At 41.4% G+C, this 13356-nt stretch overlaps 1 protein-coding gene across 1 annotated transcript; it reads right to left on the bottom strand.

Annotated features, from left to right (window-relative positions):
* Positions 1-5729: 5729 nt before the first annotated feature.
* Positions 5730-12547, bottom strand: LOC115411194 (cyclin-dependent kinase 8-like). The gene is given in 16 exon segments (XM_030123182.1): positions 5730-6109; positions 6426-6584; positions 6700-6778; positions 6934-7031; positions 7213-7285; positions 7478-7547; positions 8400-8534; positions 8537-8542; positions 8633-8654; positions 8656-8765; positions 8853-8910; positions 9794-9934; positions 10574-10684; positions 11008-11019; positions 11021-11080; positions 12380-12547. Coding segments are annotated over 16 exon segments (1392 nt in total). The 5' UTR covers positions 12512-12547; the 3' UTR covers positions 5730-5983.
* Positions 12548-13356: the final 809 nt, after the last annotated feature.

Here is a 13356-nt window from a genome sequence, read left to right as displayed (position 1 = left end):
AGTGAAATTATTACATTTTCTAAAATACAATAAAATGTTCAGCTGGCCTTTGACGACCTCTAATATTTACTGTAGACTATGCTCACAATGTGCTCTGACCACATTCCTGTTCATAATAATGTGCCCACATGTACATCCAGCACACTGTTCATACAAACAAAGAAACTAAGGGTTTGCCAAAGAACTGACAGTGATGACCAACAGTGTCCCAAAGCCACAAGACTTCTGGCAACCAGCAGAGAGATTAAAGCATTAGAGATAGGAAAATACAGTGTGCCAGCTAATCACAGGCAGCTTGTCACTGTCCCAGCTGGAATCCTGATACAAACTGAAAATCATGGATGTGGTCATGCAAAAAGCAAAATGGGAGAAAATTGCTGTCCCTGCAAGCACAACCGCTGTTACTCAACAAAAATAAAGAAATCTCAAGACACAACGAAGCCCACACTGATGCAAACTTTTGCATTGCTGTACACAAACACAGCCACTCTGTTACACTGTGTAAAAGAAACCCAGACTGGCTCCGATCTGACACTCTGGACTCTTTGTAGTTCAAACAACTACAGACAATACTGGAACCATGAGAGATCCCAACATGCATCAGAACAGCCATCTTATCGGCGCTTCTTCCTGCTTCCTGTTTTTGCGGTATTGGTCTAGGTCCGGTTTCCTGGTCCTCCCTATGTCACATCTCTCTTCCTGTTCAAACACTTGGCCAGAACAATATGGCTCAATAAGGGAGCAGCTGAAAGGAAGGACAGGGGGACAGATGGAAAAGCACAAACCCAATTCAATCAGCAACTCATTATTGTATTTGTTAGCCAAAAGGAGCACTTTCAATTACAGATGGAGTGGTTTTATTGAACAGCTATGCCAAAAAAAATCACTTTAGAGAAGAGCATGTGGGAAAGAGGCAGGAGCCCTGGCAGTGGGAAAGAAGTCTAATAATAACTGACAGGAATTAGAAATACAATTCATTATTGATAGACTATCAAAACCTTGTAAATATTAATGTATCATTAAAAGGAAATTTGGATTAATTTTTGGATACTTATAAATTCATCACAACTTGAAAAGTATGGGGGCTTTATTATTTCTCATTTAGAGTTCATTCCACATCACTATATCAAAAAGCACAATTACATTTTTAATCAAAACATCACTGTCTTAGTAAATATGGTGCTGTGTTATCAGTGTCCATAAAGGAAAGTACTGTAGATAATGTCGTTCCAGCTGTCCCACACAGAAAGAGAAACTTCTGTTCAATGAGGCCAATTCCCACCAGCCGTGTCTCATCATCAGGCCACGTTTTCTCAGCTAGTGGCCCCCTGCAAACCTCAACAGCTTCATGCCAATAAGACAAAACAAAGGGTCAAATTACACCATCTTGTGCTCCCACAAAGCAGACTAAATATAGTCAATACAGCTCGGTTTGATGCAAAAGGGCTCCTTAGGATTAACAGTCTGCTTGAGATATTGTGCTTGGAGGTGGCACAAATTAGAAGATGGCATGTTTTTGCCTTTACTGTCTGCCTGGCATGACAATCACATCAATGAGGCGAAATAATGAGCGAGTGAGGGTGAGCAGGAGGGAGGAGGGACGGGCCTTGTCTGATTGTGAGAAATGAGCGAAAAGTAGAAGCAAAGCAGGGCGCATGAACAGAGTGAGAGAGAGAGAGAGAGAGAGAGAGACACCAAGTAGGGAAAGAGTGTGTGTCTGGGAGTGTGATAGGAAGAGACAGTGAATGAAACGGTGTGTGTGTGTGAGAGAGAGAAAAGGTTGTGTGTGACATTAAGAAATGGACAAAGTATGTGTGTGTTTATGTGTTTGTGTGAAGGGGGAAAGGGTGTATTGGGTGGGGGAGGGGTAGAATCAGGGACCTCGGGGAAGCCACTGAAAGGTTCCCGGGACAATAGAGCTCCGTTCACACGGCAACAGCACCAGTTCTCCCATGCATCCTCCTCCCCCTCCTCCTCCTCTTCGACCTTCTTTAAGGCCCCCTGTACTCCTGCCATGAAAGCATAGCAAGCAAGCACTCCTCCTCCTTCATCCTCCACGCACTCAGGGAGAGAGTAGAAGAAAAGGAAAGTAAGCCTCAACATAAGCCTGCTTACTAACTGTGTCATCCAACGTGTTAGTTTATACTTCCAAATAAACAGCAGGTTTCACTCTCATGCTTGTAGCTCCTCATTTTTTTTAAATTTACATGTCTGGAGCCTTAAATTATGACAATCCTGAAAAGACACTCACTCTGTCAGGTTCACACACACATGGTAGCCTCTGAAATGTCCCATTAGCTGCATGTAAACAGTCCCATCAGCTGCAAAATGTCTTTGATCCTCAGAGAGGTCCCTTTATAGCTACATTTGGGGGTAAAACACAGTTCCCCTGTGACTCCTGCAGCATCTCTGCACAGAATCACAGAGCTAGAAGAGGACATTACTACAGATGTGAAAACTCCATTAAGATCTGAAAGGGAAATCATTACCAATTTATGAGCCCAGCACAGCTTCTTGTGTGGCTGTTTGCTTGCTCTGATGTTATGAATAATGCAGATTGGATTACGTCAGGTCACACTGCCCTAAATATGACGTAAAAATTTGTGCTGTTACAAATGTGCCTGTCCAGGGACTTCTCCTTTTTCCAATATTACTCGGGGGGGGCATCCGTGGTGAAACATTGATGGTACTGTGCCTGTGGTCCACTTTCAAGAAAAGCCAATACTTACTGGATAGGGGACGCTTAGCAATAACTTTTTGTCTTTCTCCTCTCTCAAAGAGGCAGATTATAGCATATTACAGAAGAATATTCCATAAATATCTCAATTATCAGCACTGATCTTGTCATAATTGATTTCAATCACAAGGCTCAACCTTTAAAGTAAAAGCTTACATCATCACTTGCTTAGTCAGCATATTGATTTAAAAGTTGGTGAATCATGCTACAAAAGACCATCATTTGTAGCTTTTTCCTTTAAAATTCCATTTCCATTTTATTTTTTCCTGTAGCTAGAAATCCGAAGTGATGATCTTGATCTACAGTGAAGCTCCGTTCTTGGCATTTTATTGCTAATTTTGCCATTTTATTCAGCAATAAGGGTAAAAGTGATTCTTCCTATTAAGTCATACAGCCTTGTAAATGAATTTATAGTACGCTGTCATTCACAATATTAATATCTACGAGTCAGCCATAGGTATTTAGTAATGACTCAACAATAATGTATCTGGATTTGAGGTCGGGCAGTTGTTACTGTTACACATGAATGTCATGCTTGGGTTATTACTACATAATATTAATCTGTTTCACGCTTCTCCATACATACTCCTTGTGTGTTTTTCCCACTGGCTGACAGACACGGACACGCACATACAGAGGGGTAAACTAATGGCAAACACGATCAATCACTGTTCCGCACCGTCGCTTCCCGTTACTGATGACTGACCCACATTGTTCATCTACATCGGTTCCTGTGGATTCCTGCCAGTTTCAATCATAAATTTACACCGCATTCTGCCGTCCTGCGCTTCCAGTGAACTGATTAACACACCCACGTACAAGCACCATTCACTATCCGATCAAAAAAAAAAAAAAAAAAGCTTTAAAGTAACCTAACACGAGGGGAAACACTTAATTAAACGGGAAAGATCCGGCTAAGGAGAGTCGGTTTATTATCCTCAACTGGGGGTCCGCTCCAACTGACCACTTGGTTAGCTAGCTTATGTCCACTACTCGACTTCTTAGTTTTGGATAAATAAGACAACAGTGAAAACAAATAGACACGCACATTTCATCAATTAGACAAAATATCTTATTAGTCTTTGTGAAAAGTATCATAAGACCCTCACCAGCGCTTGAAATATTAGAAGAAATCAGCCCGTCCGCATGTCCCGTTAGGTACTCCTATTAGCTCTGCCATCCTGTGTCCCCCAGCCCGTCTGGCCACTCCGGGAAAAAAATCCTTTGAGGACGGGGCGGTGCCCACCGGCCAGATCTACCAATCACGTCTCATAATAGGGGATTTAACACTTGATAAGCATTCATATTAACCAATGGAATCTCTCAAAGAGTATGAGTGACAGGGAGACTCCCCTGCTCGACAACGGCGTTCCGAATGGAGGGGGCGGGGATATGGTTGGGCGTTGCTGAAGAGCTTAACTGAGCTTTTTTTCTTTTTTTTAACGCGACTGAGTCCCATTCGTTGCCAAAATTATAAGGGGTTTAAAGACATTTTGTAGCCCGTGGGGATTTGGTGGACATGAAGACTAATTTAAGTAACGAATAATGGCTTTAAAGTGTAACCTAGATAGTGTTTTAGGGGTTAGAAAAATGCTTTAGGCAGGGATGCTGAGAAAGAGCTGGGATAGTATTGTATAACAGACTGAAATAGCTGGGCCAGCATCCTTACAGGAAGAGGTTCAGTGAGAGGACTTTCTATACTTAGATGTGTGCTTTACTCTCCCAGGTGTGTTTGTAGACAAAAACAGACTGAAGGAGATGACTGTCAGCAAAGCAGGGAAAAGCAGCTGAGAATAGTTTTTGGGCTGTAGACTAGCCATTAAAACTGTAAAAGGAATTTCATTATTGAAAAACCTGTTCTATTCTCGGTCAAGCAGAGAAAGCAATGGCCTGTTTGTGATGTAGAAATGTCAGTGTAACATACATAATTTATTTAGCAATGAATACTAAAGTGGGTTACACAATGTATAAAAAAAAACTTAATTTTCAGTAAATTCACTCTTATTGACTCTTTGTTTAATTTCAACTGGTTTATAAAATATTTCTTGAAGTTTGTTTAATTGCTACTAGTATTTGATACTTTGTTGCATTTTATTTTAAGAAGTTCTTTATAAACTGAGCTAACTTAACTTTACTTAATCCTTTTCACCATTTTGTGTTTATGAGTATTATTAATCAAGAAACCCTCTCTCAAACACCTTTACCTGACTGCTTGAAAACCTAGCCCCTTAAAAACCAAGAAAAAAACCTTAGTAGGATAGTATATCAAAGAGTCATTGTATCAAGACTTTGCATCTCACACCTGCTGCTTAAGCACAGACACTCCCAAAATATCAATGTTTCCACTTTTATTGTCAGGATACTTGCTTCATGTAAAATATTTCAATACAATACAGTACAATGCATGTTCCATCTGCCATCCTCCATGCTATTGGTTGGTTTTGTCATGTTGTAAGGCTTGCCCACAGCGTACAGCAGCTGAACACTCATCCAGCACAAGCTGCATCGCCACTCTTACCATAAGAACAAAACCATGAAAAGAGATTAAATTATAAACTACTAAAATCTTTTTTTGTCATTCTTTTTTTTGTCCTTTCTGAACAAAAAACCCTCAATGCCACAGCTGTGGGGGCTCCATATCTTCCCAGCATGCTTCACAGCAGCTCAGGTCAGTCCTCAGCTGAGGCCCTCACAGGGCCACACAAAAAAAGTAATGGGTAGACAGACAGGAGGACAGACAGACAGGGAATCTGTCAATGCTGGCAGTCACATAGCAGCTTTCAGCCTCCCAAGCTTCGACAGGAAGAGGGTAACTGGCTGGGGCAGAGTGTGTGTAGAGACAGGTGAAGAAGGAGGGGAGGGGGGGTGAAACAGCAGATTAACGTGCCCCCCAAACTGAGCCATCTTCTCCTGGCTGGTTCGATTTAGTCTGAATAACAGAAAACAGTCTGGATTCTCAGCTTCGTAGGTCGGGAGCATCTCAATACTCCTGCCTTGTGTTCCCATTAGCTTTTGCTCTATAGCGGTGCTTCTAATACTGGGGTTACTGTGTTTTATCTTGAAGAAGTGTACTTTGATGCCATTCTGGCCTAACGGACTGCTGCAGAGAAGGTGCCCTCTGAGGGGTGGGGTGATGTGGGGATGCTGTTGCCATGGACACCCCCACATCCCTCAGTACATTCTTTCAGGTGGGCGTGGCGAGGGCGTTGTATGTGTGTGAATGTATTTGCGTATGGGTGGGATGTCTCAGTAGCGGTGGGTCTGGTGAGAGTACTGGGGCGGCTGTTGGGAGGTAGAGGAGTATCCCATGCTGCTTTGGGGCAGTGATGTGCTTGGTCCAGGGTTCTGGTAGGCAGCATGTGGATTGGAGCGCTGTATGGATGACAGAAATCAAGAAATTATTGATTTGTGTTCCATCATTTCTATATAATTATTGCCATATTTTAGCCTGTACTGCACCTGGACCCACATACAAACCTCTGCAAAAAAGCAAGTAATTAATTTTTGTTTTTTAAGTGTTAGGGAACCTGAGATCCAGATTTTTTAAATCACAGCCTAGTATATTTGCTCCAAACTAGTTTTCAGAAACACAAATAATTTGCATTCCCTTGGTGCAACTTTTTGAATGTTTGCTTCAACCCACTAGACATCTCATGGAAACCATCTTATGGGAAACAGAGAGAGGTACCTGGTAGTCTGAGGTCATGATGAGGCCACCTGAGGTAGTGGTGGGCGGAACAACTCGCACTTTCTTCAGAGGCGGGCCTTGGGCGTGGCTGTTTTCAGGGTTACCAGTGTGCCCCGCTCCATTCGTGTGGTTATTTCCCTGTTGCTGCTGCTGGTTTTTCTAAAAAGCAAAAAGTTGCATGGAACTCTTTATATATCCTTTAACTTTGTATATGTAATCATGAAATAAGCACTGTAAATAGCTGAAATGTCATTAGACAGTACATGTTTCTTACTTTATCTGCCTTGTCTTCTGGCTCCTCCTCTGTCAAGAACTCCCTCTTAGGATAGGGAATCTGGCAGCCCGCAAACACACTTGAGAAAAAAAGATAGAAGCTCGTTGACTTATTTATTCCTGTGACTAGCAGCTAATTAGCTAGAAACTTGTTTAAGGTAGCACTTAATATCCCTTGGACAAATCACCCGACCTAATGAGTAGCACAAGATATGTAAACTTGATTGTGACTCACTCAGAGGTTGGCAGGGGCTCCTCCAAAAAGTAGGGGTCCTGCATGGCCTGCTCTGACGTGATTCTACGGATGGGGTCCATGGTCAACAGCTTCTGCAGCTTTATTCAGCAACACAGAATGTATGCGTCAGTGTGACGAAAATGCATACTTCATGCCCCATTGAGAGAATTACCCAATAACTACATATTAAATATCAACATACTAAGGATTTATCTCAAGTCTTCTATAATCTATGCAAATGACTTGTGATTGCTTTAAAACTGAGGTATTTGAACTTACCAAGTGGAATGCTTTGCTGTCTGGTTTGACTTTGTGTTTTTCCATGTACTTTATAAGGCTGCAGTTTGTGTATCTGCAATAACAAATGGGCACATTGTAATTTTATGATTCATACATTTAATTTTTTACATTTATACATTTCAAAAAATGAAGAGATACCACATGATAATATGAAAAGTTGTTATGAAACATAACCCTCCTTGCTTGCAGAAACACTTTAGACTAGACTTTGAGAAACTGGGACGGTGATGCTGTGCAGACTCACGTGTTTCTTCTGAAGTCTTTCATCAGTGTGGAGTGTTCTGGCATCTTTTTGATGTCCTCCCAGTCTTTATCTGTTAAATGGGAAAGACAGAATTACACAATATTACATCCACTCTTCCTTCACTAACAGATTATTTAGGTTCTAGGGTCTGGATTACAATACAAATCCTCATTATTTCACTGTGACTGTTAAAGTTACAACTTGACTAAACACAATGTGCTTTAAGATGCAAAAATGCATACTGAGATATTACATTTCAACTGCGCAACTCTGAGTAAGAAGAGTGAGTCTGCAAGTTTATATACATTCTTTTCACTTAATAGCCAATTACTTCAATTGATGATTGTGCACTGGGACCATTACGTTTGTCCTGATACAAACTTTATAAGGCTCATTCCCACACAAATCAAATCAAATCCATCAAACAACTGGTGAATTACACAACAAGAGCAGCAGACATGGTAGAGGAAAAAAAGAGATCAGAAGCAGCTTAAGTGAACTGGAAAAAATAGGCCCAAATGTAGCCCTGCAAGTAAAAGTTACTATGTTTGTGCCTTGGCTTCTATCTCTATATCGTGTCAGTGGATTGATGTTGAGAGCCCACAGACCACATTACTGCCCAAAGAAAAAGGAGGAAAAGCGACCAGGGAAATAATCGACTCTGGTAGAATGGAAAATGCTGATTCTCGCACAGCATTTTCCATTGAAAAGGAGCACAGTATCTAAGACATGAGGAAAACAGCAATGAACCAGCATTAAGTTACAGTGGAAAATCACATATACTGATTTCCCTTAATATTGAAGGCAATATGCTGGTTTTAAACCAGTTCAGTTTAGTTATTAATAAATAAGCATGCAACTAATTATTGGCAAAGGACATTTTTAACTATTTTACTCAAATCTGTAATTAGCTGAGTCTCACCAGCAGGGAAGCCCATAACGTTAAAGATACGGTCCAGTTGGTCATGGTGGTAAGGGTTACTGGTCTTGATATCCTCCTGGCGACAGTGGAATATAGGCTCAGACGTCAGCAGCTCTGCAAAGATGCAGCCAATCGCCAGATGTCTGAAAGGACGGCAGACCACACAACAATGCTGTCAATAAAGCCAGCAAAAGAGGATTTACATTTACATGAGTTGTACCGACCGTTCTCACCGATGGCTTTGGTGTAGTGCCGCAGCCCCCAGCAGCAGTTCAGGTGCTCTGTACCAAAAGGTGACTACCACAGGGTCGAGATCGGCTAAAGGCTTCAATGGTGAATTGAAGAGACGAGCAAAACCCATGTCCGCTACCAAATACAAATACACAACACTGAGTAAAGCAGTAACTACTGCAAAGACTGAGAGCTTAAATACAAGATGAGAGACATACATACCAATTTTTACTCTACCCCTCTCTGGCCCTTCACCCATCACTAAAATGTTAGCTGGTTTCTAACAGGAAAAAACACAGGTAGACACACAGAGTCATGAATAGATTCCCACAGTTTAAAAACATGGCAGATTAAAGTAATAAAAAATAACTTTGGACCAGCAGTTACACTGTAGGGCAGGGGTGACCAATCCTGGTCCTCAAGGGCTGGTATCCTGCACGTTTTAGATGTATCCCTCTTCCAACACACCTGATTCAAATGATAAGCCTATCATCAAGCTCTGCAGAAGCCTGATAACAACTGTCAGGTGTGCTGGAAGTGGGAAATATCTAAAGCATGCAGGATACTGGCCCTTGAGGACTAGGATTGTCCACCCCTGCTGTAGGGCGATATGATTTGCAGTAGTTGATGTCAATGCAATTCTGCCTTGCTGCCCTCTAGTGGACAAAATAAATAATGCATCCCCAAGGAGAGGTCCACTATTACTGTCACAATTATATCAGTCAATGGATGTAAATGGCAGTCTGGATTCTCAATGTTACTATAAAAGTACAGCTTTTAATGAAAATTTGAAAGTAGTAATAATAGTTTTATAATATTTTAATATTAACTCAAAGAGGGAATTGCAATTCCCCAAAATGTACTATATTTCCAAATGAAAAAAATTAGGTCTTTGTGCTAATAATGCATTTGAACAAATGCTCTGTCAAACCAGCAGCAGGTTACTGCATGATAATTGTGCAATCTGAACAAAGCACAAATAGGATAGTGATGAGCCATGACTAAACATGTGCAGATTGTCACAGCTACATGCTTTTGACGGATTCTCTGGCCGTTGCCAATTTTTCATCATCTGCTGACTGGTTTTTCCTGCTACCTAAATATTTTTTCTATCCCACCCCCTCTTTTCTCTTCCCCTTCCTGCCCACCCCCAATCCTCTTACAAGGTCTCTGTGAAGGACCCAGTTGGCGTGGAGGTAATGTATGCCATCCAGAATCTGGTAGAGCAGGGACTTGACCATTCCTCTAGGCAGCTGAAGTGGCTTCTTGTTAGCCTTGGATGCTCTGTGGAACTTAATTATGTGCTACAGAAAAGAAAGAATAATCATTATTTTTTAACATAAATTGCAAAAATGTATTATTTGGTGTCTCTTACTATATTTCTATCACAAATGTAAGTTTATGATACAGGCAACTTGAGTAAGGCTGCTGTTTGTGGCATTGTGTTTCCACTTCGCGAGAGTGGAATGTGAATGTTGCAGCTGTGTGGCAGAAAATGGCATTTTAACCCAGTTCTGATGCCCTGCCATTTAAAACCACTAACCATAATGCAGCAGAGATTGACTACTGAATGTTGAATACTTCTTAGTATGTGTTATGCTTTAATGAGATTTAAGAATGCATAATTAGCACTGTTTTAATCTCTTTCCTCAGGACAGCCTGATGAATAATTCCTAATTTGGTTCATTGAAAAAACTAACAACAAAACCTCATACATATTAAAATAACATGACATAAATATGTTGCTACATATTATGTATAGGTGTACAGTATGTTTGTATATATACTAACCTAAATATAACCTATGATTAACATGTGTTCATAGAATGTGGAATCTGCATCATCTACATGTGCACTGAATATAACGACAATACAATGCATGACCTTTAATATTCTGTCATGTACCTCAGGTATGTTGTGTTTGCCTAGTGTATGCATTTTACCCAGAGATCATGTTCGGCGTAGTCGAAGAGCAGCCACACTTTACGGTCTGCATGTGATAGGAAAACCTTCTGCAGTGAGATGACATTGGGGTGCTTCAGCTCCCGGAGAAGCTGCAATAAACAAACTCATTCAGAGGGCCAGTCACACACCAAGTGGAAATCAGTGACAATGTACCAGTCTGTATTGGTTGTGGAGTATCTCAACATCCATTTTGACACCAGTTTGATGTATTACAACATTTAAAAAAAAAAAAAAAAAAAAAGCTCAGTGTAATATTTCTTATAATGTGCTACTTTTTAGCTTTTGTGTTTGACTTGTTGTCTATTAACCAAAAATGTGAAGAAGGGTGATTTAGACATTACATAGAACACAATAAGAATGGCATAAGGTGTTTAATAGAAATCACAAGGGACACAGGAAGACAAGCTCTTACTGCAATCTCTCTGGCAGGCTGACATGGAGATGCCAGTGCCTTCAATCTGCTTGAGGGCGTAGTCCTTATCATCCTTCTACAAACATAGAGAGAGGCAAAGCAACATCAACACCAGACCAGACTGCAGGCCCCCTGAGAGCTGTCTGCACAGAAACATAAAGGGGGGGCACTTGGCAGCTGGCACAGGGACTCTGAGAAGAGGCCGAGTTGCATTACCTCCAGATTTGTGTAATCAAGCTCACCTCTGAGGCTCAAAACAATAATGGGAGAGAGGAAGCAGGCCCTGTCTGGCAGCTGGCAAGGGACAAACAGAGCACTGGGACTGGCTCTCAATTGAATGAATTGGTTACAACCCCCTCCCTCCCTCCCCCTGGCCTAAATCATCTCATAAACCCATGCTTTGTGCCTCTCAGGCCTCGTCCAAGTGCTGCAGCACAAATAAGCTCAGAGTCTCATAAACAGCAGTCTCTTAAAGTGAACACAAACATCTTTAAACACTTTAAGGCTCTTTTGTGTGGTTCCGGCTGCCAGAATGTACCGGGCTGAGATAATGGGCCTGGTAGCTAAAAATGCCTTTAGCTCTCCCAAACTCCAGTCTTGACATACAGCACTTAAGAATATTTCTGCATATGTATTAAGTACAGCCAAATGAAAGAAAATTTCTTAAAGCCTAAAAAATGAGAGAGCCATGAAAATAAAGAGCTAAAACATGATAATAGTAGCAAAGTTCATTATCTTTATACTGTCCAGACAAATTCACAAGTGGCTGCATTCACATGACAGGGACTACATACGTTCAAACAAAGCCTTCTATGTGACAGAAAATATCATACAAAGCAGGTGTAGCAACAATCATGTGATATATTGTGGGTTCAAAAAATACCCCTTAAAAAAGCACAAATGAGACACTTCTCATGAGAGCATGGTTGCATGTACACCTGCCACCTCATCCTGCAAACACTACATCACCCAGTATGACTGTTACTTTGACTAAAAAGTAAAAATGGCTACTGCTGAGCATCAATACAATACATTTCATCTCGAGATGTCTCACAAATACTCGATGAGATAAAGCTCTCATTTGTCAAAGAGCTACAACAGGGGAAAAGGAAGCAGCCATTACACGTTTAACCATATGTCAGTGGTTTCATACACAACAGTAACCCTCTTCAGTAGCCTGGCACTGACAATTTCAACACACTGCCCTGTCGTAGTTCTGTCACTGCTCTGCATAAACCACTAGCAATGCCTCCGCTGCCAGTGGCACTCGATTCTAGGCTTGAAGGAGGAAAAAAAGTAATTAAAATTTATTTGGGAGAGGGAGGGGGGCTGGCGCAGGGTTCACTGGCTAGAGGCCTTGCTGGTCATCAACTCACCCATCTTTTCTCTTCGCCTTGTATACATGGCCGTAGGTGCCTCTTCCCACTTTGCATCCTTCGTACTCAAACAGGTCCTCGACACGCTCTCTTTCGCCGGTCAGCTTCACTTTAAAATCATAGTCCATTTTCACCACTGTTTAGGCTGAATGTGTCCGCTCCTTCCTTTTAAAGCGTCGCTTGGGAAGCAACTAAGCTACTCCAACGAGCTCGGTTTGTAATTCGGCTAGTTGCCTTCCCCAGCGTGGCCCTTTCTTCCTCAGCCCAGCTTAAACATCGAGTTCTCGGGTCAAATTTGGTGTTGTCGGGAGGATGCGCGGTGCGCGGAGAAACCCCAGGTGGAAAACGAGCCCGAAATATATTCCTTTCTCTTGTTGCTGCGTTTCTCTCAGCCGGTATCTGCTCCAAAGAGACGCACTTCACTCGGTAACGACGGCGTATTCGCGCACGGCACTGTCGTAAAACGTCGTGAACACAGCCCTGCAGCAGATAAGAGCTGAGGAAAATGACTACACCACGTGGAAATGCATTCTAGTAAAATAAGAGCCAAATATCAAGTTTGATTAATCGATGAGCAAATAATGTGTTTTGTTCATCTCCTGGATAGCCTTTGATATTTGGCATAAGCTATGGTAGGACCAAAGTAAGACGTTCACTAAGATATTTCCCTTTTGTCAAGAACTCAGCATTAATCGAATACTTTGATTCGACGCAAGACGGGGCATTTCACTCTGAATAACCAGGAAACAATGCATTTATGTTCCCATAGTTATGGGTCACATTAAGCATTACATATTCAAAACAGGCATTTTTTATACAAGAAAATACATGGAATAGTAAAAAAAAAAAAAATTCAGCAAAACACAAACATCAAATAAAACATGCTTGATTTCCGGTATAAAACAGATATAGGGCGCACTTAGTTAATTTGAAGTCGTTTCTTGAAAAATTTCAACATTTGAAAAAACACTAA

Source organism: Sphaeramia orbicularis, chromosome 20, assembly GCF_902148855.1.
Source record: "Sphaeramia orbicularis chromosome 20, fSphaOr1.1, whole genome shotgun sequence".
Taxonomy (NCBI): Eukaryota; Metazoa; Chordata; class Actinopteri; order Kurtiformes; family Apogonidae; genus Sphaeramia; species Sphaeramia orbicularis.
The sequence above is the reverse complement of the archived record's forward strand: the minus strand, read 5'-3'. Positions and strand labels throughout refer to the sequence as shown.